Genomic DNA, 26,793 nt, shown 5'->3' with positions numbered 1-26,793 from the left:
AATAGTTTATGCAGAATGGAGGACAAGATCATTAGGGGAAGCACAAGTCAAGTAAGTCCATGTTGCTGGTTGTGTTACCTACATAGATTCTGAAATCCCCAATAGTAATATTGAAGTATTGACAATGAGCTGAAAGGTGAAATTTTTGAAGCATGAGAGCCAGTGACTCAGGGGTCAACAGTTGACTACAAAATGGAAGGGTAATTGGTGATACAGTCTGTTACTATGATTCAGGAAGCCAGAAGGAGACAGAACTGTCTGGCAGCAGCAATAATCAAGGAAAACATTTAGCACATGTTCAGCTACTATGGTATGATGAATGTGGGAAGAATAGAGGAAGCATGATCCTAAGTACTGCATCTCAGATGGAAGTTAGTGCAAGATAAAAGCTTCAGGATGCTGCTCATGATGATCCATGAGTTCCAGAAAACAGAGTGGAAAAAGATGATAGAAATTGGGAAGAGACTGGGGAAAGGACAGAATCAGAGACAAGAAATGTCTTACAGAAATTAAGGTGTGGAATGAGGGCGATTGGAAGTGATGGTCAATGTAGAGAGGGGTAAAGAACAATTAAAATAGCCAGTCCTGCAAACAGTGTATGTTCTCATTCATTTGGGGAATATGAATAATAGTGAAAGGGAATATAAAGGAAGGGAAAAGAAATGTTGGGAAATATCAGGAAGGGAGACAGAACATAAAGACTCCTAACTCGGGGAAACGAACTAGGGGTGGTGGAAGGGGAGGAGGGCGGGTGCTGGAGGGGAAATGGGTGACGGGCACTGAGGTGGACACTTGACGGGATGAGCACTGGGTGTTTTTCTGTATGTTGGTAAATTGAACACCAATAAAAATTAATTTAAAAAAAATAAATAAATAAATAAAAATAAAATAAAAATAAAATAAAATAGCCAGTCCTGGAAACTTCGGATCCAAGAAACCACATGGTAAGGTAGGAACACCTATAATTATTTACCTTATTTTACGGAATAAAAAACAAAGTAGGTAGCTTTAATAATGTATATTGTGTCGTAACTCATGTCCATGTTTAAATGAATCTTACAATTCCAAATTAAGACTATGTCCCCACCTAGTTATTAACATAGATTATTTTTATTGATCGGCAGGTGGTTTGAAAAAGGTAAAAGAATGAGGCATAGAGATGCAAAAAAAAAAAAAAGAAAAGAAAGAAAAGAAAAAAGAAAAGAAAGAAAAGAAAAAATCAGGAAGGGAGACAGAACATAAAGACTCCTAACTCGGGGAAACGAACTAGGGGTGGTGGAAGGGGGGAGGAGGGCGGGTGTTGGAGGGGAATGGGTGACGGGCACTGAGGTGGACACTTGACGGGATGAGCACTGGGTGTTTTTCTGTATGTTGGTAAATTGAACACCAATAAAAATTAATTAAAAAAAAAATAAAAAAAAAAAAGAAAGAAAAAAGTCCTCTCCAGCTGAGTATACAAATGGCCCTATGATGCTCCACTGGAAATCATAGGTATGATTGATTTGTACAAATATCTCGTGTAATATATGACCCTAAACATTTCTGTTTTTCCACTTTACTTAAACCATTTGTTCCCATAGAATTTGTGACTTGCCAATTGCCTATCCACTTCTCACTTATGGTTTTACTTGAAAGAATACTAATTTTGTTCAGGAGGATGTGCCCAGGTTAAAAAATGACTCCTCAAGCAACCCTGACAGTGTCTACAAGAAATGTAGTTCTATAAAATGAGACATAAAATGAGAAATCTATTGGCCAGGCTTCCAGGACTACTCTATTATTTTTCTTGATAGAAACAGAAATGAAAGTTTGTGGTTCTCCCATCCCACAACCAAAACCTCTTTCTGCCTGATAATAGTTGAGCAGAAAGGTAAAGACTTGATTTCTGGTGGCTTCGAGAAACCACCATATTACTCCTAGGCTGAATTCTTCAATGCTTCCACAAGATCATCAAGATTGATACTTAGTCACTACAATTCATTCTTCATGGTCTAGAGTGTAGACTAAATATTTGTGTCCTTCTAAATTTCATAGTTGAACAGAAAGGTGTAGGGTATAGACTAAATGTTTGTGTTCTCCTAAGTTTCTTTTATTTATTTATTTTTATTTGTTTTCATTATCCTCCTAAGTTTCATAATTGGTCATAGTATATACTATAGTTCATGGTCTAGGGTATAGACTAAATGTTTGTATCCTCCTAAATCTCTTACATTAAAACCTACCCTCCCATGTGATGGTATGAAGTGGTGCCTCTGAGAGATAATTAGGAATAGGTGAACTCATAAGGAGTTAGTGCTTTTATCTGAATCATGAGAAAGCTTGCTTCCCCTCTCTGCTTTCTGCCAAGTGAGGATACAGTGAGAAGCTAACATCTGCAATCCAGAAGAAGACTCACACCCAAACCTGACCATGCTGACAACCATGCTGAGCCTCCAGAATATTAAGAGCACATTTCTATTGTTTATAAGCCACCCATTCTATGGTATTATATTATAGCGATCCACACTAAGACAGCTCAAGAACACAACTTAATTTCAGGTTGCCTTCTACTCTGCCCACATGGACATAAGAACTTTTAGAAATTCAAATTTTTCCCACATGGACATAAGAACTTTTAGAAATTCAAATTTTTCTATTTGGTTTTATTATTTCTCCCATATTTCCAGCTTCATTCACCACTACTACATTGTGGAGCTATTGTCTCCTACCTCAGTGTCCCTAATTTTTATAAGTATGGAGCTGCTCTTCTCCAAAGTGCCTAAAAGATCATTGGCATTAAATTTGGTAACTAGCACAGGAAAAGGCTTGTATTAAGAAATGATTTTTGTAGTGATAGGCAAATGGCATCATATCGAGGCAAATACTTTGAAAGACAATTGGCACATAATTCATATTAATGCCTACAAAACAGCATTGCAAGCCTCTAAATCCATGCCAGGTGAAGCTCTGGAATTTCACGAGCTAAATGTGTTTAAAACTCTCTTCTCAATAGTAATATTGTAGGCAATTTAAAAACCAGGGCTGTGAATTACAGCTATAAGAAATGAATAACAGAAGCAGAAAAAAATATACAGGAAAGTAGATATTTTCTAAAGTACAGAAGTGAGTAAACAGCATTTGGGATACGAAATAAAGAATCCTCTGATTTAAAAAACTAAACCACATGATGGCTATGAAGACTTAGAAAGGTCACAGATGATAAACATCAACCCAAACATAACCCTTTGATCCTTACTAGTTTGTTTCCTATTTGAAGTTTACATACTTTTATGAACCCCTTCCTCAGATTTTTACTATAGATTTTCACTTAGCCAGTTCATATACTGATTTTCTAGTCTATCTGCAATTTTAAATCCAGAAAAGGAAAATGCTCCATGGAATCCATCCTCAATATGGTTATGGGTCACCTGAACCCCGGCATTCTGAAGTCGGGTGACATACATAATTCCATCATCTCTTAAGACATCATATTGACAGGTGATGACATAGGTCAAGGGTAAACTTCGCAGTTTGTTGTCATCAGCCAACAAGGGGGCTGCTCTCACATCTAGAAACCCCGGATATTTTTTAGCCAGCTCAGAACTACCATAAGTTGGACTTTTATAAAAGTATCCTTTCTTAAACTTCTCAGGGAGCAAGGAACTCCAATTAATAAATTTGTACAGATGGCTTGATTCCACTGGTACATGTTGATTGGAGAACATAGCTTTTATAAGAGATTTGTCCACGGTAAAGTATTCACTCCAGAACCTGACCATCAATGATTTGGGCAGAAATGGAAAATGTGAATTTTCCCGATATGATGGTAAATCCATGTCAAGAGTCTGAAGGGCAGGATAAATTAAACACTGGGTCTTGAGGTTGATCTCCACATCTGGGTCATCTATGAGCTGAAAATAATTTAAATGAGTTGCTCAAATAGTAGTTTTCATTTAAAAAATATTTTTATTTAAAAACAATAGATTGATATAAGTCCAAAATCTCAAAAAGATAATCAGAAACAACAAAAATATATCTCAAAGAACTTTCTCATTTTCAGTATTGTATTGAATATTAGATATGTGTCTATACTTAAATCCTATGAATATAAACAAACTGATTTGTACGATTTTCCCCATAGACCGAGAAAGAGACCATCTAATGTGTGATTAAAATGCAAAATATCTACTCTGACAACTAGGAATGGCAATCAGAGGAAACATTTTTTATAAGTAAAAAAAATTATGTACATATATTATTATATCAACAGGCATTAGCACTTAAAGGAAAAATCACATAATTAGGAACTCCAATTTGGCTCTGATACTAAACAGATAAATCCTGGACAAAAGTCTAATTCATTTTAATATTTATGTTTTTAAATATTCAAACTACATTAGTGAATTAACATATTTATAATATAAATATATATATATATAAAGTAAATATAATATGCATATATTTGGGATATACTAGAAGTTTTTTATTAATAGGATACATGACCAAAAATATCTGGAGACCAGTTATCTTGAGGATTACAGTCTAGCAGATGTTTTTATGTACATTATTTGGTCTTACAACATTGGAATGGCCCATTGTGTCTCATACGTTAATTAATTCCTCAAGTGTGGCCCCTGGACCACTAGCATCTGCATCACCTGAGGATTTATTAGAAATTCAAATTCTTGGGTCCTCAACCACATTTACTAAGTCAGATAGGGAGGAACCAGCAATTTGTGTTTTAACAAGTCTTTCATGTTATTCTCATGAATGCAAAAACTTGAGATCTGCTAGCATAGGTCACAAATAGTAATTATCAAAGCTGTAGGTACTCTGATGCTTCTCAGAGTAAAGTATAATGTCTAAATTGAAGTCTATTTCTAAAAACTTAATGTAGAGTTAAAGAAGGAGAGCATTCTGACATTTTTTTCCTTTGGTATACATTGTACACACACACACATACACACACACTAGCAAAAGCAAACGGCAGCTCTGCTTATTTATTTAATTGCATTTAAAGCACAGCTAGTAATTAGATCTAGTTACTAAAATAAAATATGTATAAATCCATTACCAGATTGTTTTATGTAAAAATAACCATTTTATGTTGAAGAAAAAGTAATGAATTTAAATAATCATTTCAGTGTTTTGTCTCCTGTAAGACTACCACATTCCATTTAGCTCAATATCTTTTTTTTAATATCTAGTATGAAGAACACTGTTTACATTAGTAGGAGTGTGGTAATAAATAAGGAGCTAACAGGGGGTTGATTTTAGATTGAGTTAAGAAGAAACACAAAAATATTTTATATTTGACCAATAAATTCAACTCAACAGGTAGCTAAAATCTTTGAACATATAGATTTTAAAAAACTATCTTTATAGCTAATACACATAAAATCAAGTATAGAACTTCATAATAAATATAAATGTAACCATGTTTAAGGGTCAAGAGTTTCCCATACACCCTGAACTGACCACTCATCCTTCTTCCTCCCCATCCTTCATTCTTTGGAATTCAACATTGTATACTTCTTTAAAATTATATCATTTAATCAAATAAGTTTATCTGATTAAGGACATTCCATCGATTCTTAGTGAACCAATGATTATTATTGCAAATTTTACTAAATCTTTTTCTGCAAGATGATCTATGATTCTGCTTCCTTTATCTATTAATGTGATAAAATTCACTTATTATTGTGTCTGTTTTGCAAGTTATATTTTTATAACTTGTTATATTTTTCTCAGAATTTTTCAATTGAATTTAAATATTATTAGATATTTTTTAACTTCAAGAAGTTTTTCAAAATGTCTTTCAAAGACTGCAATGTTCACTCATCAAAGACAAATTCTTTTTCATATTGAAGGCTCTGCGGTATTGTCCCTTTATCAATCCTGATGTTAATTACTTATGCCTGATTTTGCTTTTCCTTTTTTGTCTTTCCAGAGATTTAGAAATTTTATTAGTCCTTTTAAAGAATTAACTTTTTGCTTTTTGTTCATATTTCTTATAAGCGTTGGTTTTGAATATCATAAATTCTGTTCTTGCCATTACTATTATCTTCCTTCTATTTTTTTTTCTTGAGTCAGATGCTTATTTCAGCCTTCCTTTCCAATATATGCTTTTGAGGAAATACAATTTCCTAAAAGTATTGTTCTAAATGTGGGGAGCATATACAAGATATATATTCTATTAAATAGTGACCCATAAGTACTTAATGTATTTTTTAAATTTCCATACAAAGAAGGGTATTTTCCTATTTGCTTTTTCTTGTTGATTTCCCAATCATTGCATTGTGGTTAAGAGTCCAAATGTGTGATTTAAATTCTGTGATTCTTTTTTTTGAGACTTGCTTTATGGACCAGTATTTGGCCAATTTTTTAATATGATCACATGTACTTGCTTCTTTCCCTATTTTTTATAGACCCATCAAATTAAATGTACTGATCATTATTCGAGTCCTGTATACCCTTATTATTATTTTTGCCTGCTGTCTTAATTACTGAAAGAGGTAATTTAAAATCTCTCATTGTGATTTTGAACATTTGTGTTTTTCCCTGTAGCTCTAGTATTTTCTTCATACATTTAAGGCCATATCATTAAATCCATATGGATTTAGAGTTGTCATACTTTCTTGGTGGTTTAACCTTTTCTTTAATGATATGATCTTCTTAATATAGTCGTAATTCTTTTAGATATTACTTTAGGTAACATCCATATATTTTCCATACATTTACTTTCAAATTTTCTGCTTACTTATATTTCCAATCTGACAAACTTGATCTTACAACCAGATTATTTAGACCACTAATATTTACTCTAATTACTAAAACAATTGATTTTGATCTACCTTATTTTGTGAATTTTCCTTCTTTTCTCTTTTCTCTAGTTTTGACTTAGATGAGTTGACATTTAAATTATTCTATTTTTTCCTTTTATAGTTTATAAGTTTTACCCTTTTTCTATTCTTTAAATGATTGCCCTAAGAAATATAATGTGTATTTGTAACCTCTCAAAAACAAATGAAATTATTAAAGGCCAATCTAAATCTTTACTTCTTCTTAGATAATAAAAGGAGCCGGTAAGACTTAAAATCTGCCCTCCCCTCCACTCTTAAACTGATTATTTGTCTTTCTTATATCTTACTATTTTAAACTCTCCAGGTTTAAGATTTATCCACATTGTAACCACATTCTTGCTCTTTGTTCCTTCCTCTATTGTTAACTTTTATCTGCATTTTCATTTTGTCTGAAGTTATTTAAGCCACCTTTTAGTGTGTTCCATTTATAGCAGTTCTCTTAGTTTTGGTTTACCTGAATATGCCTTTTCTCTTTATTTGTATGTAATATTTTTGTGCATCAAAGGATTTGGTTGCCAGTAATTTTTGTGCTGTTCTTTGATAACATTCCACTGACTGAAAAATTACATTCTCACTACTGAGAAGTAAGCTGTCAGTATGACTGGCACTTCTGTGAAGGTACTCTTTCTTCTCTAAGACTTTCTCTATTTCATTTTTTTCCCAGATTTAAAACAATTTTTAAAGTAATCTCTACACCCAACATACAACACCAAGATCAAGAGTTGCATGCCTTACCAACTGAGCCAGTCAGGCACCCCTCTATTTCTTTTTGTTTTATTTTGTGTTGGTGGTTATCTAAACTTTTACTTTGCAGTGTCTATATATATATATAGATTTCTCTCTAGCTACTTATTTATTTTTAATCTTTTAAAAAATATGTCTAAGGTTCATGAGCTTCTTTTATCTGTATCTTGATATCTTTCATCAGCTCTGCAAAATGCCCTATTATATTTTCAAATATTCCTTTCTCCCATTCTTTCCCCTCTCTTCTAGCATAATATTTAAAAGTCTATTGGATTTTCATACTGTGTCTGATATATTTCTTCTCTTCTCTTCTCTTCTGTATTTTCTTTCTTTTTGGGGTTTCCATGCTTCATTTTGCATAGTCACCTATGAGTCATATGACCCATCTTTCAGCTTATAAATGATTTATTCAGCTATGTAAAATCACTTAAGCAATTCATAAAGTTCTTATTTTAATAATTTTATTTTTTAGTTTTGGCATTTTTATTTGTTTTTCAAAACTACTTTTCTGCTGAAATTTGCAATTATGGTTGTGAATCAATTGAAGAAACTAGGATAATTATTTATATTCTGTGGCTGATAACTGCAGTATCTGAATTTTCTAAAATGTCTATCTGTTGTCTGTTAATTCTGCATGCTTTCCTTCATGGTTTCTTGTTTACTTGTTTTCCTTGATATGTTTTATTCTGTGTGGGATACTGAATTCCAAAAATATTTGCAGGAATAATTTGAAGTCCATAACGATACCATATTTCTCCAGTGAGAAGTTTTATACATTTCTATCAAGTATACTTGAATATTAACTGTTCACACTAATTTAATTCAAGTTCAAGGATTGAGATTTCTCCAAACCATCCAGGTGATGTGAAGCAAGGCTTCAAATGAGTATGGGGCTTGTTTTACATCACATTCACCCCAACAGTGAGACTGTATCTCTTCAGGGCCTCACTTAAAGTCAGGAGTACTTCATAATTGTCCCCATTTTTTGGAGGCCCAGGAACTTGATTTCAATCTCTAGCTAATCTTAGTCAAACAGTTTTTGGGGTTTTTTTTGATAGATATATCCCATTAGAGCAGAGAGGACATCAAGTACTAGAGTTATCTTTGTGTGTGTGTTTTGTGTGTGTGTGTGTGTGTCTTTAAAAAACTTTTTGGCCTAGAAGCTTCTCCTACCTTATCAGCAGTTTAATGCTTCTCAGATTAGCACAGATATTTTAACTAGATTTTTCATAATTATGGGTCAGAATTCATTGGTTCACCACTATAGAAGCTTGAACTCCACAAGAGGAAGGGATTACTATGCAACGCAATAAAAAGGAACTGATGCTTGAAAAGATTAGGTAGCTTGTCCAAGGTCACAGAGCTAGACATTTCTTTAGCTCCAAAACTACATGTCTCCTGGTGTTTCCCTTGTGCTGCATCAAGATGCCTCTCAGGGTGACAATCGTAGACAATATAGAAGTAGCAGATATCTGTTCTGTAGTATATTTATAACAAGACACAAAATTTATATCTTTTCTTTGGCTATAAATCATGAGAAGGTATTTCTGAAGGTATCAATAACCAAAATTTATATACTTTAAAATACGTTTAAAAAAAATGAATAATACAATCAACAAAATAAAAAGCAAGGTTTGATTGCAAAATAAATTAATATGCAATATTTATTATTAGAGTTAGTTATTAAATTGCAGACATTCATTTATAAATCTACAAGGGATTCTTTTCCAGACAGGAACATTGCTTCTAAGTCATCAGAGACTGGTTTATTTCTTAGGTCAGATAACCAGCATCAAAAACACTCTCACTCATTACTAATCATGATCATATATCACTTTAAATTGATAGCTAATTCTCCAGTTTTAGCTAAATGTCTTAATAATAGTGTAATGGCTGGTATCTGAAAGTTATAATTCCTTTTGCAAGGAAAGTATCTATAAACCCACTATCATTTTTTGCTTATAGGCAAATTGAGTATTCTGATAATAATAGTTTTCATGTAAATTTTAGTATATTCCATGAAAGATACTGGAATAATCTGATTCTGTAGCTATGGTGACTGGTATCATTGATTGATTTCAGAAATACCAGCCCTAATAAAACTAAATAGTGGAGCACTTAGCTGACCATATTAATTATGTTTAAACCAATGATCTAGGAAGAGTACTTGATCATTTTATTTTAAAAAATCTGGCAGAAGATATGGGCACCTGGGTGGCACTGTCATTTAAACATCCAACTCTTGGTTTTGGCTCAGATTGTGATCTCAGGGTTGGAATCCTAGGGTCATGAGATTGAGTGCCACATCAGGCCTTGTACTTAGTGCAGAGTCAGCTTAACACTCTCTCTCCCTCGAGATGCCTGGGTGGCTCAGTGGTTGAGCATCTGCCATAGGCTCAGGTCCTGATCCTAGGGCCCTGGCTGGGATCGAGTCCCCCATCGGGCTCCCCGCATGGAGCCTGCTTCTCCCTCTGCCTATGTCTCTGCCTCTCTCTCTCTGTCTCTCATGAATAAATAAATAAAATCTAAAAAAAAAAAAAAAAAAAAGACTCTGTCTCCCTCTCCCTCTGTTCCTACTTCACACACACCCCCAACAAATGCCCTCTCTCAAATAAATAAAGAAATCTGCAGAAAGTAGAAATAGAAGCACTGAGGATATAAATGTTCTTTAATACTTATCTTTATGTATCTCTGATTTCTAACATATTAACGTAACATAAGTGCTTTGATATTTTAATGTTTGAAATAAATATTTAAGTGTAAAATATTTTTTAAAAGGAGCAAATCTAAGCAACGTACCTGTTGAGCCACTGCTGCCGCCAAATTCCCCCCAGCGCTGTCTCCAGAAATACCAATTCTTTCAGGATCCACACCATATTTGTCAAGAACATCTTGGCGCAAGAACCACTTTAATGCATTATATACATCTTCAAACTGATTTGGAAAGTGATATTTAGGTGCTAGTCTGTAGCTGTAAGCAGAATAACAATATTCTTTAGCAATATTCTTTAAGTCAATTATTTTTCATTGAAAAATGTGCATCTGTGTGTAGGAGGGGGCATACTCTAACCGTAAAACCGAAAGTAAAATAATTTTCTTTAGCAAACCTGATATTTACGGTCATTTTGAATCCAAAGACAAACTTCATTCTTATGATAATGCTTGATATGAAAGCTTTTACAAACTTTTACATTTTGATACAAGCAATGGTTTGAATCTAAAACTTGGATTAGATTTAAGAAAAAAAAAAAAGTGATCACTTCTCTTAAGCTTTTACCAAAATGGTAAAAGCTTTGTAATCATTATGCTTTATTACTAACCAATAAATAGCAAACAAAGCTTAGGAATTATTCTATTTCAACTTAATCAAGTTGGCATGCAGTCACTCTGATGGGATTTTTTTTTTCATAGTTTCTTCATTTTTCTATTTATTCCATTGGGTTTGTTTTCTATTATTAATTATTGATCTAAAATGTTTCTTGAGGGCAGCCTGGGTGCTCAATGGTTTAGCGCCACCTTCAGCCCAGGACCTGATCCTGGAGTCCTGGGATCGAGTCCCACGTCGAGCTCCCTGCATGGAGCCTGCTTCTCCCTCTGCCTGTGTCTCTGCTTCTCTCTCTCTCTTTCTCTCTCTCTGTGTGTCTCTTATGAATAAATATATAATTTAAAAAATAATAATAAATAAAGTGTTTCTTGAGAATAGATTTGCTTGTATTCCTGTATGTTATTTGCTGACTAACTTCATTTAATGGAGGATTATATCATGAAATACACTATGTTAATTGTTTTAAATGCATTTTATCACCTAATTTTTAAAATAACTCTATGATATAGAAAATATTATATGACTCCCAGTTTACACCTGAGAAAACTGAGCTAAAATGATATTTAGCGGCCACAGTCATCCAATTAATTCTAGAACCAGGCTTAGAACCTTATTCTCTGACTCCAAAGCTCCCATCTTACTCACTTTTCTAGTTAAGAGTAGGCTAGGGGTGCCTGGCTGGCTCTGTCAGTGAAGCCTCTGACTCTTGATCTCAGGGTTGTGAGTTCAAGCCCCATGTGGAGTCTCTTAAAAAAAAAAAAGGAGTAGGCTAGAAGTCCAACAGAGGTCATTTGTCCCTTAGATGCAGTAATTTAATTTTATTGTAACAATTTTTTGACTTCCTGTTTTTGAGCCCCGTTTGACCAAACTGTATAACTCTTTTTCTCTCTTACTCATTTCTGGTCATGTCAAGATCACTTTAGCCTCATCTTCTCAATTTCTTTGTAACACTCCCAGTATAACCAAAGAACAACCAAGACAGCTGAGAGCATCTCAGTATATAAGGTATCTGGCTCAAACTCAAACGAATCAACAGTGCTCCTTACTTGGTTGAAATGACAACAGCATCAAGTCTATCAGCTGTCCGTCTTGACAGAGAGTCATAACCAAAAAAAGCTAAAATAAAGGAGAATAAAATGAGAATATGACAAATGAATGGTGAGTGTTTCCATCAACAGAAAGCTTATCACTATACCTTATTCCTCACTGAAATGTTCTGGGAAAATTTTTTTAAGATTTCATCATAGCTATAGAACATGAATTCTTCTGCTCAGGATCCTTTTACTATGTCGTCAGCTTTCTTGTCCTTCCCCACACATTAGGTGTTGAAAGAATAAACACATGCATATTAAATCCCTGACTTCCAGTAAGTCACAATCTACTAGGGACAGGGGTAGGGAGGGGCAAGCATATAAACAAAAAGCAATCATGCAAAATTTTAGTGTTTTTTTTTTTTAATTCGATTTGCCAACATATTGGCAGTGCTCATCCCATCAATTTTAGTGTTTTAATGGAGAGGTACACAAAGGGTTCTGTGGAAATAGCAGTAGACTTTATTAAAACTGCTCCGGAGAGGGGTGCCTGGGTGGCTCAGTCAGTTAACTCCCTGTCTTCAGCTAAGGTCATGATCCCACCCCGCATCAGGCTCCCTGCTGAGCCCGCTTCCTCTGCTCCCCCTGCTTGTGCTCTCGGGCTCTCTTTCTTTCTCTGTCAAATAAATAAATAAAATCTTTAAAAAAAATTAAAAACTGCCAGAGAAAGATAAAGAAAAGATGAAGTAGGGAACGCTAAAACCTGATTTATATATTCATATGTTCTAGGCAGACAAGAAGAAAAATGTGTTTTCTGGGGGTTTTTTTGGCCATGTGTATAGAGTCGGGATGAGTCACACATGTTTGCTATTGGGCTTGGGCAAGTGCTCCCTTTCGCAGATAAGAAAATTGTAAGAAGATAAAATGGAATTTGCCAGTAATGACAGGAGGGCCAAATCGTAAAGTGTTATGGGGGAAATCTCAGAATATATAGTTGTCACAAGCATTAAATCATGTGGACCATGAAGAGTAGTAGATACTATCTTGAAATGATTTCTGAAGTCAGGAGCTGAATATTCCTAAAATATCACATACATACTAAGTTGTAAGCTTTTATTTAATATTTGCTGTAAAAAGTCATTCTTCTATTTGGGATTAGAATATACATTTTCATGTCTTTTTAATAAAAATATAAAAATCAGGAAAATACCATTTTGTTTCAGAGCTCATTCTTATTTAGTTCCTTTATCCTGATAAGCTTATTCCCATTCTTCAGTAATACTTTGATGAAGAGATTTTTAAGGAAGTGCTTTGGGCTGCAGGGACTCCTGGAAACCAACTGAGGCATAGCATAGTCAAATTTTGCCTTAGAAACCTCACTTCATCGCCAGCTAATGACTTCACTGCCTGTATTTATAGAAAGTGACAGACAGGATCACACCCCTTACTACTCTGATTTACATTTCCCGTCTACATCAATACCATCAACATCTCTTTTCCTCCTGTCACAGAGAAAGTGTTCCTCCTTCTATGTTTTGTTAGTACTTCTCCGAACTAAGTCCAGTTTCTTCTCATATCCCCAAGATCATGCAAACCTCATTCCATCCCCCAGCTAACCCCCATTCTTCCAACATACTTCTATTAACTGCCATCTTTACCTTCAGCTTATAGCCTCGGTGTCCATCGAAAGATGAATGGATAAAGAAGATGTGGTCTATGTATACAATGGAATATTCCTCAGCCATCAGAAATGATGAATACCCACCATTTGCTTCAACGTGGATGGAACTGGAGGGATTATGCTGAGTGAAGTAAGTCAATCAGAGAAGGACAAACATTGTATGTTCTCATTCATTTGGGGAATATAAATAATAGTGAAAGGGAATAGAAGGGAAGGGAGAAGAAATGGGTAGGAAATACCCGAAAGGTATTAGAACATAGAGTCCTAACTCTGGGAAACGAACTAGGGATGGTGGAAGGGGAGGTGGGCGGGGGTGGGGGTGAATGGGTGATGGGCACTGAGGGGGGCACTTGACAGGATGAGCACTGGGTGTTATTCTGTATGTTGGCAAACTGAACACCAATAAAAAATAAATTTATTATAAAAAATATAAAATAAATCTGCTCATAGATCTTTCATATGTAAATATAAAATGCGTATAATATAAAAATGTACTTACACATAAAATAAAGTATAAACTTTTATATAAAGGAACATTATATACACTAAAATATATATTTCATGGATTTATGTAAACATTAAAATGCATAAAATAAACTAAAATATCTATTTCTTTATATCAAATAAAGATAAAATACCCTTACTCAACTTTGGCTGCTTTTCCATCTAGCACCTTTTTCATTTCTTTCTTGTCTAAGCTGAATGAAAGACTAGAGTCATCATCTCCATTTCCTCACTTCATATCCACTAATCCATGTACTTCATTTTGGTTTTCATCATAACATTCCATCATTTCTGCAATTAACAAGTTAAATAATAAATGCTTATGAGACACTTTTCCTTCTGGCCCGAGATTTGCTATAGCAAATCATTATTCTCTTTCAGAAAGAGATCTGAAATAATTCCTTTAAACTAACATAGATCCAAAGAAAGGAATTTCAGACAGCCTAAGTGTTATGTTATGTAGGATGTTTAACAAATATATCTTCCTGATATGCTGAAGTCAACATCTTAATAAAATACATGCTATATGGGGATGCCTGGGTGGCTCAGCAGTTGAGTCCCTGCCTTTGGCCCAGGGCATGATCCTGGAGTCCCAGGATCAAGTCCCACATCGGGCTCCCTGCATGGAGCCTGCTTCTCCCTCTCCCTGTGTCTCTGCTTCTCTCTCTAGGTCTCTCATGAATAAATAAACAAAATCTTTAAATAAACACACACACACACACACACACTATACAATAAATTAAGATTTTCAACAAAGGGCACATACCAGCACTCCCCAGACACCAACCACCACCATGAATATAAAATAAACCCCTTCTTAGTCTCTCTGGCTTTCGTTTTGGTACGTATACACGGACAGGAACATTGTTGAAAGTTGTCTCCATCACAGTGACATTTTCATCAGATGTGGGTGGAACTTCTTGAAAGCTCATAAAGAACATGAAAATGTTCATGGAATGGTTGACTCCTAGTAGTTCAGCAAACAGACTCTAAAGAGGTGGGGGGGGGGGGGGGTACACCAGGTTACAAACATCAAAGGTCAATGTTGTTTACAGACATAAAAGTATGTTGCATGCTCCCAATGGTCCTGTGTCAGATTGTCACAGGTGAATCTGCATGACACAATTAGAAATACTGGAGATTCAGACTTTTTACCACAATAGTTGCCTCAGATTAAGAAAAAAGTAAAGAATTATTGAGGTATTACAACTTGGAAGGTTCTATGCTTCCTACTTTGAGTACAAAGACAAACAGGGTATGTTCCCTACTCTAAATAAGCTCAGCCAAGTGGGAGAAATGATATATAAGCAGTCATGAAGTAACATGACTGCACGTATCATAAACATGTACAATGAACTTTGGTAAAGGTCAATAGGAAGATAAACTCTAGTTGCCTGGACATGAGACCTGGGGAGAAGTTTTCAAATAGTAGGTGAACTCTGTTATGCAAGAGTTTGGCCAAATAAAGGAGGAAATCTCACTTTGGGCCAAATTTAAAGATTCCTACTGCAATTGGAGAAATGCAGGTAGCTTAGTAAAGCTATTAAATCAGGTCCACCCAAGGATGCATAAAAGACAAGCGACCCCAAGAGGTGAGTGTGAGCCAAACCATGAAGAATCTATCATGTTGGAATTCCAAGAATCAAAAGATTTGTTTTCCAATCCTAAAGTGGAAACATGTGGACTATGGTCCTAGGAGATCGATTAAAGAGTTGGGTCAACCCCTTTCCCATCATATGAAGATAAAATAGGTACAAAAGGAATAAGCAAAACTATCTGTTTTCAACACTGAATCATCTCCACCTTGTCTGTAAAAGGCATGTCAGGGAAATACATTTCCCAGACCTCCATGTCAGGTGAAATTATGCCACGAAGAGGCACTCCTACAAGACTGTGAGAGCAGAAATAAAGAAAAAGCCATTATTTTCTCTGAGCCCCTGTGGGTATTTATATGCATACTGACAAATACGTGGCTTTCCATGCCTCTGGTTGTTCTGAAAATTACCAGTTCAGTGCTGCAAGGTTGTATATCTCACATTCCATAATCTCAATCTATTTCTACTGAGTATATATATATATATATATATATATATTCTAACACAATGATAATTGGTAGAGAATATAGTCTAGAAGGAGAGTTCTCAGAAAGGAGAACATTTAAGACATGTGCTGTAATTAGATAACGACCTGGTTAGCTTTAAAGATACTAAATGGGGACTCCTGGTTGGCTCAGTGGTTGAGCTTCTGCCTTCGGCTCAGGTTGTGATCCTGGGGTCCCAGATCCAGTTCTGCATCAGGCTCCCTCCAAGGACCCTGCTTCTCCCTATGTATCTGCCTCTCTCTCTCTGGATCTCTCATGAATAAATAAACAAATAAAATCTTTTAAAGATACTAAATGGTCTCATTGCCAATGTAAAATAGAACCAGTTAATGAACAAAATGTAGTAGCAAAATAGTTATTAAATGAATACCTGTAACAGTTCCTATTAAAGGAGAGTTTTGAGAGACCAAGTAGCTGTTACAATAAAATGTTGTAAAGAAAATAAGTCAATCAGAGAAGGACAAACATTATATGGTCTCATTCATTTGGAGAATATTAAAAAAAATAGTGAAAGGGAATAAAGGGGAAAGGAGAGAAAATGAGTGGGAAATATCAGAAAGGGAGACAGAACATGAGAGACTCCTAACTCTGGGAAACGAGATAGGGGTGGTGGAAGCAGAGGTGGGCGTAGGTGGGGGTGACTGGGTGGCGGGCACTGAGGGGGGCACTTGACAGGATGAGCACTGGGTGTTATTCTATATGTTGGCAAATTGAGCACCAATAAAAAATAAATTTATAAATAAAAAAAGAGAAAATAATGAGTTCAAGCACTGACTGAACTTGAAAGGTTACTGAAAGAAGTACATTCTCAAGGCTTTAGTTGTTCAAATAAGTCAGTAAAGCGGATACTCTGTAAACCTCATCTCTTACCTCTCTGTCTGAAAATAGAGCCAAAGTTTGAACTTGCAAAGTATAGAATTGCAATGCAAGGTGAAGTCACTGTCTTGCCAGCTATTTTAGTTGGAAGTTAAAGCTTGGTCTGGCTTTCATTTGTAAATGATATTCTGAGTACTAGACTAGAAACATCTACAGGAGTACTGAACACCCTAAACTCCCAAATCCTACCAGGCCTCCCCTAGCAGAAGCAACAGAAACCAAGCCCATCAGTAGAAGCATTTGAGGAAAAGGAGATGCCGAATTTCCCAGGTATTGTAAGGGAGGAAAGCCAAAGGCTTAGGGAAATCGTAATCTTGGATGTAATTTATTATTGCAGCCTACAACCCACCACCATATTGTGTATTTCAGCCAAGTCCAGAAGATAATCTCTATACTAAGACACTGAGAAATGTATTGGTGAATGGAACTCTAGAATCTCAGTAAAAATACTTGCAATGATTGTCATCTATCGCCCAGAAATGACAGTGGAAGATTGTGATATTGATATGGATCTTCTGATTTCAGTAGAAAGGATGAAATCCCAAAGTTATCACCCAACTAGCAGTGATAAAATATCAAATACAAGGCCTGTGTAGTTACTGGAATGAGCAGCAGTGATGAAGTGAAACATAATTTCAGAGATCACTGCAGCAATAAAATGATCTTGATGTCTGAAAACAATGGCAGGGCAATCGACCGAAGTCTGACTTACTCTGCATTATTATGGTTTCTTACCCAATTTCCAGAGGTGAGACATTTAAGGACTCAGATTCGTTGAATGGAGGAAAGGCAGGGTCTCCTCAGGAGAGACTCACACAAAACTATTATAAATATGCACCATACATCTTCCTCCTAGCATTCCCCAGGAGAACCAAGACCTTTGGTTTGGATGAGTTAATATTGAGGGAAATGGGAATACCCAGACTTTGGAAAGGGAATACCAGGCACTCATTCAGAAGTGCTATTAATTCCTGGGGACTCCAAAGCCACCATGGCCTACAAGCAGAGTGGAAGCTTAAGGATATCAAGTATGAAATAGTGTTCTAGATTGATTCCAAATTGAAATGGGTCCATTAGGTGTAAATATCCATGGTTGTGTTTATTTCCCCAGTTTCTCTCAATGGATACTTGAAATAGACATACTTGGCAACTGGCGGTATCCTTACTTTGGCTCCTTATTCCATTAATCAAGATTAATCAAGAGGCCCTCCATGGAAGCTAGGGCCAGGTAGAAACACCTTGAACTGCTCCTCCCTACTGAAATAGTAAAACAAAAGCAGTTATACGTCCCAGGGAATCACAAAGATTAGTGCCACAATTAAGAGATCTGAAAAATTTAGAAGTCATCATTTCGGTTGCAAGTCTTAAAATGACAAAGATTCTCTCTCCCTAAGTACTAGCCTGACTCTTCTGAGCCCCCTTCTCAACTGGGCCTCAATGTCATCCGATGAAAACTAGATTCTCAACACTAAGGACTTCATCTACCCTCTTTCTTCTCACATTAGCAAACCTAAAACATTAACTAGGTCAAGCTCAAGGTCCATCCCTAGGATGACCCTAGATTTCCTTAAAGGGCCTGCCTGAGAAAGCTCAACACTATTGCACAAATGTACTGCTGTTCTTAGCCAACACCCTAGAGACAAGCCCCCGATCATCCTTTCTGAGAGTATTTACTAAATGGGTTTACAATGGTGAATCCTTTCTCTGCCTCTTTGAAATGTATCTCCTACAATTTAGGAGTGTCTTTCTCAAGGACCTAAAAGCCATTCCTGTGGGATGTAATCATTAGTAAGAACTGAAGGATAGAATTCTAACTTCCATAATTGCCAGTGCCTGGAAATGCATGTATAATAAGCAACCTCTTGTCGCTTCTCATTTCCTGATCCCTGAGCCCTTCCTTGCTCCCTTCACTACTCCCATTCTCCCTTTAAAATACCCAAATCACCTCTGTGTAAACTGAAGTTGAAATTCAAAGAATGCTGACCCACCATCCTATTCTAATAATATATTACTGGTTAAAATCTGACCTTACCCCTTTTAACTGGTGCCTGGTTTTATTTTGTCAAAGAGTGTATCAACTATATGATATATACAGAGGACAGGCGACTATTTGAGAAAGACGTAATTATCTTAATCAGGTAGTAAATCCAATTGTAGCTGCTACTCCAGATAGGATCTCTTTAACGGAACAAATCCACAGAGCCGCTGGCTTCTAGGACACAGCTATTCATTTGAGTCTGTCTCCTTCTCTACCAGTTAGCAAGGAAGACAGTGCACCATCACTGTCTTGTTTCAAGTCTCTAGGAACTCTCCTGCTCCCTGCATTATCTGGTCTACTTTGCTTCTCCCTCTGCTTCTGCCCCTCACCCTGCTCAGGCTCTCTCTCTCTCTCTCAAATAAATAAAAATTTTTTTTTAAAAGTTCCAGGAGCAACAATCCCCCCTGGGGTCCCTTAGAGAAGAAAGCAGAAAGGAGTCAGGATGCCAATGAAGACTGTGCAGGGACCCAGGCCCACATCAGGGGAGTCCCTGGAGTGCAAGTTTCTTCAGTGTAAGTGAATGTGATATAACTTCACAAAATATCCTGCATTGGTTCAGTGTGTGCAAAGTACAGTGCTAGAAAATGTATTGATGCAAGATGCCTGTGATAGAATTTTCACCTTCATGGACATTGGAAAAAATGGACATTCACATAAAGAACCTATAATAGAAGACAGAGTAAAGAAAGACTTCGAGTAAGGTGGTCAGGTAGGAAGAGGAGGGGGATCAGTATGGAGACAGTATGTGATGGGTGCTTTTAATCTGTTAAATCTGTACATTATGAGTGTTTAAAAATTTTAGGTTTAGTAGGAGAGGCAAGACAATTTGATCAAAAGCCTGAAATAAACGAATGACAGAGTGTTTACAAAAACCTAGAAGTTATCTCGAAGCTAACTAACCTTCTTAAGCTTTACGGTTGAATTATACTGAGTTATACTGGGAAGCTCTGTTGAGGCTGCATTGTGGGGAGCTGTTTTCAGAACATAGTCTCCTTTCTTTATAAGAGTATTAACAAGCAGCTTAATGTGTTCTAACTAGCTAACAACAAAATAAATGGTTTATATCATATATCATTAAATATAATGACCAAAGAAATTATTAAAATTAAAAAATTTTTAAATTGTAGGCATTGTGAAATAGCTGGGAATTACACTGATAATAATCCATTTCTAATTTTCTAATTCATGTATTGAAGGTCATTTCCAGTAATTATCCTGTTTTATTTAGTCTAATGTTGCAGTAGAATTTGATCCAAAATCAATAATGTTATGATATTGTGGAATTATTAGATTTTCCTGAAGTTAAAAAGTTAGTTTTAAAAAAGTCAGTTATAATCAAAAGAAAGGATAAAAGACATCATGCAGTCAACTAACAGATTGATGATAGATTGATAAATACTAACAGCTTCATAATACATATATTCACATGTATATAAGGTATTATATGTATTTATATAGATCTTATTAATATCTATGTCTAATCCAAGTCCAAATCTATATTCATATGCATATCCCTAGCTCTGTCTGTATCGATCTCTATAAAACTTACAGGTATTTTTACAGAAATTTAACTTGAACATGATTCGCAATATTTATTTTATTCAGTATTGCCAACGTTCAGCTGGAAACTTTTCATGCAATTGTATCCAGCTGTAAAATTGCAAACATCCAGTGATACCAAAGGCAGTTGAATGGAGATAGATATAAATAACACTATACTTATTGTTTTTTAATTTTTGCCAGATTTGTGCTTGTACCCGTTCGATTCTTACTAAGACCTGCTATGTAGTACTATATCCCCAGATATTCAGTTGAGTACACTGAGGTAGGGGAGGTTAAAAGATCTGTTCACGTCCACCCAGGCAATAAGTGCTGGATATGGGACTCAAGCCCAAGTCTGACTCTGGAGTCGGGTGTCACTCATGATTAGCTAATATTCTGTCCCTTAGTGAGCATCATTACAAAAGGGCCATTGAAGACAGAGGGTGACAGCAGATGTAGCCCTCCAAGATCCCTTAGTATTCATGGAACTTTTCATGGTATAAGAAATTGGGCAGAAACTTAACTCTCTGGTCACCTTGGGTCTGGCCCATCACAAAACATATACACTTCCAACAAATGACTGCCCTCATGTTACAATTGCAGCCAGGAGGGTAGTATTTCATGCAGAGTGAACTGCAAATGCCTAGTCCATGTTTATTTTTTTAAATATTTTATTTATTTATGAGAGACACACACAGAGAGAGAGAGAGAGAGAGAGGCAGAGACACAGGGAGAGGAAGAAACAGGGTCCATGCAAGGAGCTCGATGTGGAATCCAGGATCACACCCTGAGCCAGAGGCAGGTGGTCAACTGCTGAGCTACCCGGGCGTCCCACCTAGTCCATGTTTAAAAGGCTATGGGAGACCGATCATTCTTGCTACAAGTATGCTACAAGTCTTGTCCATATTCTGCATATACTTCCCACACAGACAGCATCACATATGCTGACCATGCGCCCCAACACTTCGCTGTCTCTTACCTGCTCCTCCCTACAACTATGCAAGGGATGGAGACTCCTGCCTCCAGTGTACCATCTTCTGTCTTCTTTATTTCTACATTATTTGCACAGAGCTTTGAATAATATCCTCCATGTTTCTGCTGGGTATGATTTTTGTACACCATTCCAACCAATTAATAAAAATGTTTGAAGGAATCCCATAAACATCAGGGCTGCTGACTTTAAATGTCAACATAGAAAAGTAATAGATTATAAGCATAGATTTATTTAATTTTTACAAATTAGAACTTAAAACTTTGTACAACCTATGACACAAAGTAGTTCTCACAAAAGTAAATGATGCTAATTTAGTTGGCCCTCTGGCTTTAAATCAAAGTCAAATAGAGAAAATACAAGGCCCAATTTTAAAACATAAATCACCAGACCCAAGTATTTTATCTGCTAAGAATGAGACTGGTTAGTTCAAATAAATATTTTTAAAATGATAGAAAATGATCTATTTTATACAAGATGACAATTGTTACAAAAATAGTAATTATACCATGCTGTGTAAGACAGTACTAAGTATAAAATTTTGTAAGATGAGACTTTATAATCTTACAAGCTTTTGGATCCTACTAGGAAGTGTAATAAATATATAACAAAAGACTAAGAAGTGGGGCACCTGGAGGGCTCAGTGATTGAGTATTGGCCTTCAGCTCAGGTCGTGATCCCGGGGTCTTGGGATCAGATCCCACATCAGGTTCCCCGCAGGGAGCCTGCTTCTCCCTCTGCCTGTGTCTCTGCCTCTCTCTATCTCTCATGAATAAATAAATAAAATATTTTTTAAAAAATGAAAAGGACTAAGAAGTTACCAATGTGTTAAAAATAATGTACAGTGTCCCTGGAGTCTGAATTGAATCACAAAGGTTTTATAGTTTCTTTAATTGTCTTTCCTTTAGTGAACTGTGATGAATGAGAGCAGTAGCTTAACGGACATATCTTCTCAGATCACTTACTCTCTTTATATAACTCTATACCCTAAAAAGGAATTTTTTATGTAAATTTGAAATATCAGATAACAAAGAAGGAAAATTCTGACCAACTCTAGAATTTATATCCTTCAATTTATGGACAAAATTATTTCTTGTATCTTAATCTCTCATACAGAGATAGATCTAGCCCCTGAAGGAAAAATAATAAAATTGAATTTCTGATCATTCAAAGATAAGAAACAGTACCTATGCCATTGGCTGCACCCAAGTTAGGGTTTTGCATAGGAAGGATAGGCATTTGGCAACTTGGAAACTGAAATGACCTTTGGTCCTCAAAATGGTCACCCCCTAAAGGCCAACCAGGGTTATCTTTGAGGCCACAGTAGCAAAAAGAAGTCAGCAGAGCTAGAGGAATCAATGCCAAATATAGACAAAGAACAGAGATGATAAACCTGGTATTTTTAAAAATGGCCTCAAACCTAGGAAGCTTCCAGTTGTCTCAGTGCAGCTAAGGAAAACCTTACATTCTGGTATAATGGTGGAAAACACTTTTCACAAATGTTTGTAATCCCTCACCCAGGTGGGTCTGACAGTATTATGTTATTTGACAATAATGTTATTTATTACCAAGATTCAATGCAATCTCCTATTCCTTTCAAGGTAATGCTGAGCAATCTATTAGAGTTGGCATATTAGTTAACTATATTTGATATTTCTATTCCAGGACATAATGCTGCACCACAAACAAGTTGACAGTTGATTGTATTCAATGGCTTCCATTTATCTTCATCTCCGAATTATCAAAAGTTTGAATTACTACTCTTTATCTTAAGTTCAAATTGATTGGCGAGCACAAAATATGACCCCATGGCATTAAATTCAACTAAGAAACTGTCGGGTTTTTTTCTTTTTGGTGGAGGAAAAGAGGATTGGCAAAAAACTGGCTACTTCATCAATGTGTGTTGGACTTCACAGAGGTTTGGAAAGATCTCACATTCTATGGTAATCTGATGTATTTAATAAATAAACTCATTTTTTTCTTAAAAAAAAAGGAGTGAAGGCTTTAAGGTAAATCTACATTTTTCTTCTGTAGAAAACCACATAGAACAAGAGAGAAAACAACAAATCAATAATGACAAAGATACCAGTTACCTCTGAACCTTCCTGGGTAATTTCTGACTTTCTTTACTTCTCTCACTGTCAAGCCTTATAATGTTTTAATCCTGCTTGTGGGAATCTCTGATTTGGTGAGACTCTTTCATTCTTAAGAGAATAAGTATATATGTATAAACTTAGCAATTTTGTGTCATAGCACAAAAACTGAAAGAAAAAAAAATATATTGACCCTACCTCTGTTCTCCAGGACATTCCTGTAATAGTTTGTCCAATAAAAGCCATCTCAGTCAAATAGAAATAATATAAAAGTTGTATATATATGATATTCATGCAAGGTACAAGGTACTATAAGAAAAATAACAGTTTCCAACACATGAAGAAAACAAATTAGAAACAAGTTGCTTCAAAGTGGATGAAATACATTACACAATATTGCAGAATGGATTTTTAAAATTATGTAAGAAGAAATATCACAAAGGAGAAATACACATATTCATGGAAGATATAGACAGATATTTGGAGGTGATCACTTGTCAAAAGGAAGGGTGACTAAAATCTGGTACTGGTAGAAATTAGAAAAGGAATATAAGAGGGAAAAAATAATTTCATAAGTAAACATCAAAATAAAAGAAGCCCAAGGTATTATATATGATAGAAATGAGAAAAAAAATGAGGGGAAAATGTAGAAAAAGATGAAAAAGTACTAGGAGAAAAAAATGACATCATTTTAGAAATATACAAAGACGACCGTATATATATTTGTATATGTAAGTATATATGTACATATAATTAATCTAAATAATAAAAGAAAACAAAACTATGAATGAAAATATTCTATTTTTTAAAATTCCTTTCCAAAATAAATATTTTAAATATAATTCAAGAATAACTTAGAAAAAAATAAGACTTGAAACTCTATTCCAGTGAAACTAACCCAAATCTAACAACATATGTGCTAGCAAAATTATTACAAGTGATCAAATCACTAAAAAGAAAATGAAAGTAAGACATGCCTTGCACTTATTTGGAGCTACACTCAATTCCAGAAGAGAGCTTAAAAAAACAAAAACAAAAACAAAAAAACCTTTAAAAAAAATGCAAGGAAAGAAATAATGAGCCAGAGGTTGAATACCCAGGCTAACTGTCCTTGACTTACTTATATTTCATTTTATGTTTTATTTTGCTTTGCTTTTTGCCACAGAAAGCAATTTACTACAGAGATGTCTAAAGGGGAGTTTAAAGAATGGTTTCAATTTCACAGAATGAGCCTTGTTAGAAAAGAACCACAGATCTTCGAGGGGCAGCTTGGACACCATGGGCAGTCAGCCAACCAGCTACCCTGTTACCTTAGTAGCTCACACTTTTACAACTGGAAATTGTGTGCATCCAGTTTCCCTTGGCTTTTTACCAGCTGACTTGTTTACGAATATTTCAATACAAATGCATTTTCATGTCTGAATACAAGATTATTGCATAGAATTCTGTGGCTCAGAATAAGATTTTTTTGTCTTCCTGTCTTTTAATATTTAAATGTTACGTTTCGTCTTTTAATATTTTAAATGAAAGCTACTTGACTACTTCCTCCATACTCATTCTGTTAGGGATCTGCATTAAATAGTTAAAATTAAAAAAAAAAAAAAAAAAGGTGTTAGCATCAGCAAGCAAGCAATAAGAACAAAATTTCCAAAACAGTAGAAATTTTTATAAAAACGATAATGCAAATAATTATTTTCTCCTGATTAAAATGTTAAATATTCAGAGCCAATAAAACTCTATACTTACCAAATCTGTTAGAATTTTCAAATACGTGGTCATGCACAGTAGTTTCCATGACTCTTCAATATTATCTGGGAGAGGAATATATATATAATATGCCCAGAAGACCCCCATGATCAGAAGCAAAATAGTCTTTCTTCCCATGATGGTTCCTTTCTGCTCTCTTGACTTGGCAACACACTAGATATACCTGAAATATTCAGCTCCTGAAATTTACACCCACGTTTGGCACCATCGTAAGGTGTTATCTAACTTCCCAAACACATATTTTACTGCTCAGGCTATCATTTCGTTGGCTGGCCAGATACGATTATACTTAGTAAAAGTACAAAGAACTGTATTGTCTGCAAATTTTGTCATATCCGACAGCCTTCTTATGCTGCCAGGCAGTCAGTGAACAGACACTTTTTGCACAGTTACTAGGTGAAGAATACTTTAACTATTAAAGAAAAGGCCATAATAAATTACAAGAATTTCAATATATGCTTCAAATAACAAATCTCATAGTGGGGGACAATCAACAAATATTTTGAAGGTATTGAGAGCTTTTACAAAGTAAGATAGATATGGTCATGTGTATTTTATATTGCTTTTATTATCTTGCTACAATTGAACTTATCCATGAATAATGCCAATTATGTTAAAATTATACAATAATCATGGAGAGAGCTAATAGTTTTTGAGCACTTACTCTGATCGAAGCAAGTGGATTAAAAAAAAAATTAAATCTTATTTAATTCCAAAGTATTATTGTCACACGAGAGAGAAAAACTGAGGCAGAGGAAACTTCAGAAACTTGTACAAGTTCATTCATTGGATGGAGTGAAGCCAGTAGTCCTCCTCCACAAGTACATGTTAAATACTCACTTATCCCTGTCTTCAGATTACAGGTAAATAATTAGGATTAAAAAGATTAAGTAACTTGCTACGGTCATACAAAATCAAAAAGCAGTGTCAAGAGACATTCACTGTTCACTAGGCATGTGCGCTTGCAATTTTTAGATCCCTTCTCTTGAGGTTAAGCGAGGTTATGGACCTAGTGCTGGCAAAAGGACGCTGATAGAAAGTCATGTGTTAGTACCACACAGAAGTAGTTAAGATCCACGAGACCTGCAAACTATCTTTTAAAATGAGAGTATCATAAAATGTAAGTTGTTTGGATTGCTAAGGGACCCAAGGTTTTAATTAGTCAAAGTCCATAAGAGTCTACTTCTGGAGCAAGAAAATTTCATGCCGAATTTAAAATGTGTGACTTCATCATCATATCACTTTAAATACATTGCCT

The 26,793-nt window shown here is 35.3% G+C and overlaps 1 protein-coding gene across 1 annotated transcript; it reads right to left on the bottom strand.

Annotated features, from left to right (window-relative positions):
- Positions 1-1,003: 1,003 nt before the first annotated feature.
- On the bottom strand, positions 1,004-26,545 carry AADAC (arylacetamide deacetylase). Its single transcript, XM_026015762.2, has 5 exons — positions 25,515-26,545; positions 14,894-15,116; positions 11,958-12,027; positions 10,386-10,557; positions 1,004-3,890 (listed from the first exon to the last, which is right to left on the bottom strand). The coding sequence occupies exons 1-5, from the start codon at positions 25,650-25,652 to the stop codon at positions 3,294-3,296; spliced, it is 1,200 nt and encodes a 399-aa protein (XP_025871547.1). The 5' UTR covers positions 25,653-26,545; the 3' UTR covers positions 1,004-3,293.
- Between the last annotated feature and the right edge of the window lie 248 nt (positions 26,546-26,793).

This window comes from Vulpes vulpes, chromosome 11, assembly GCF_048418805.1.
Source record: "Vulpes vulpes isolate BD-2025 chromosome 11, VulVul3, whole genome shotgun sequence".
Classification (NCBI taxonomy): domain Eukaryota; kingdom Metazoa; phylum Chordata; class Mammalia; order Carnivora; family Canidae; genus Vulpes; species Vulpes vulpes.
Note: the sequence above shows the minus strand (reverse complement) of the source record. Positions and strands in the feature narration are given on the sequence as shown.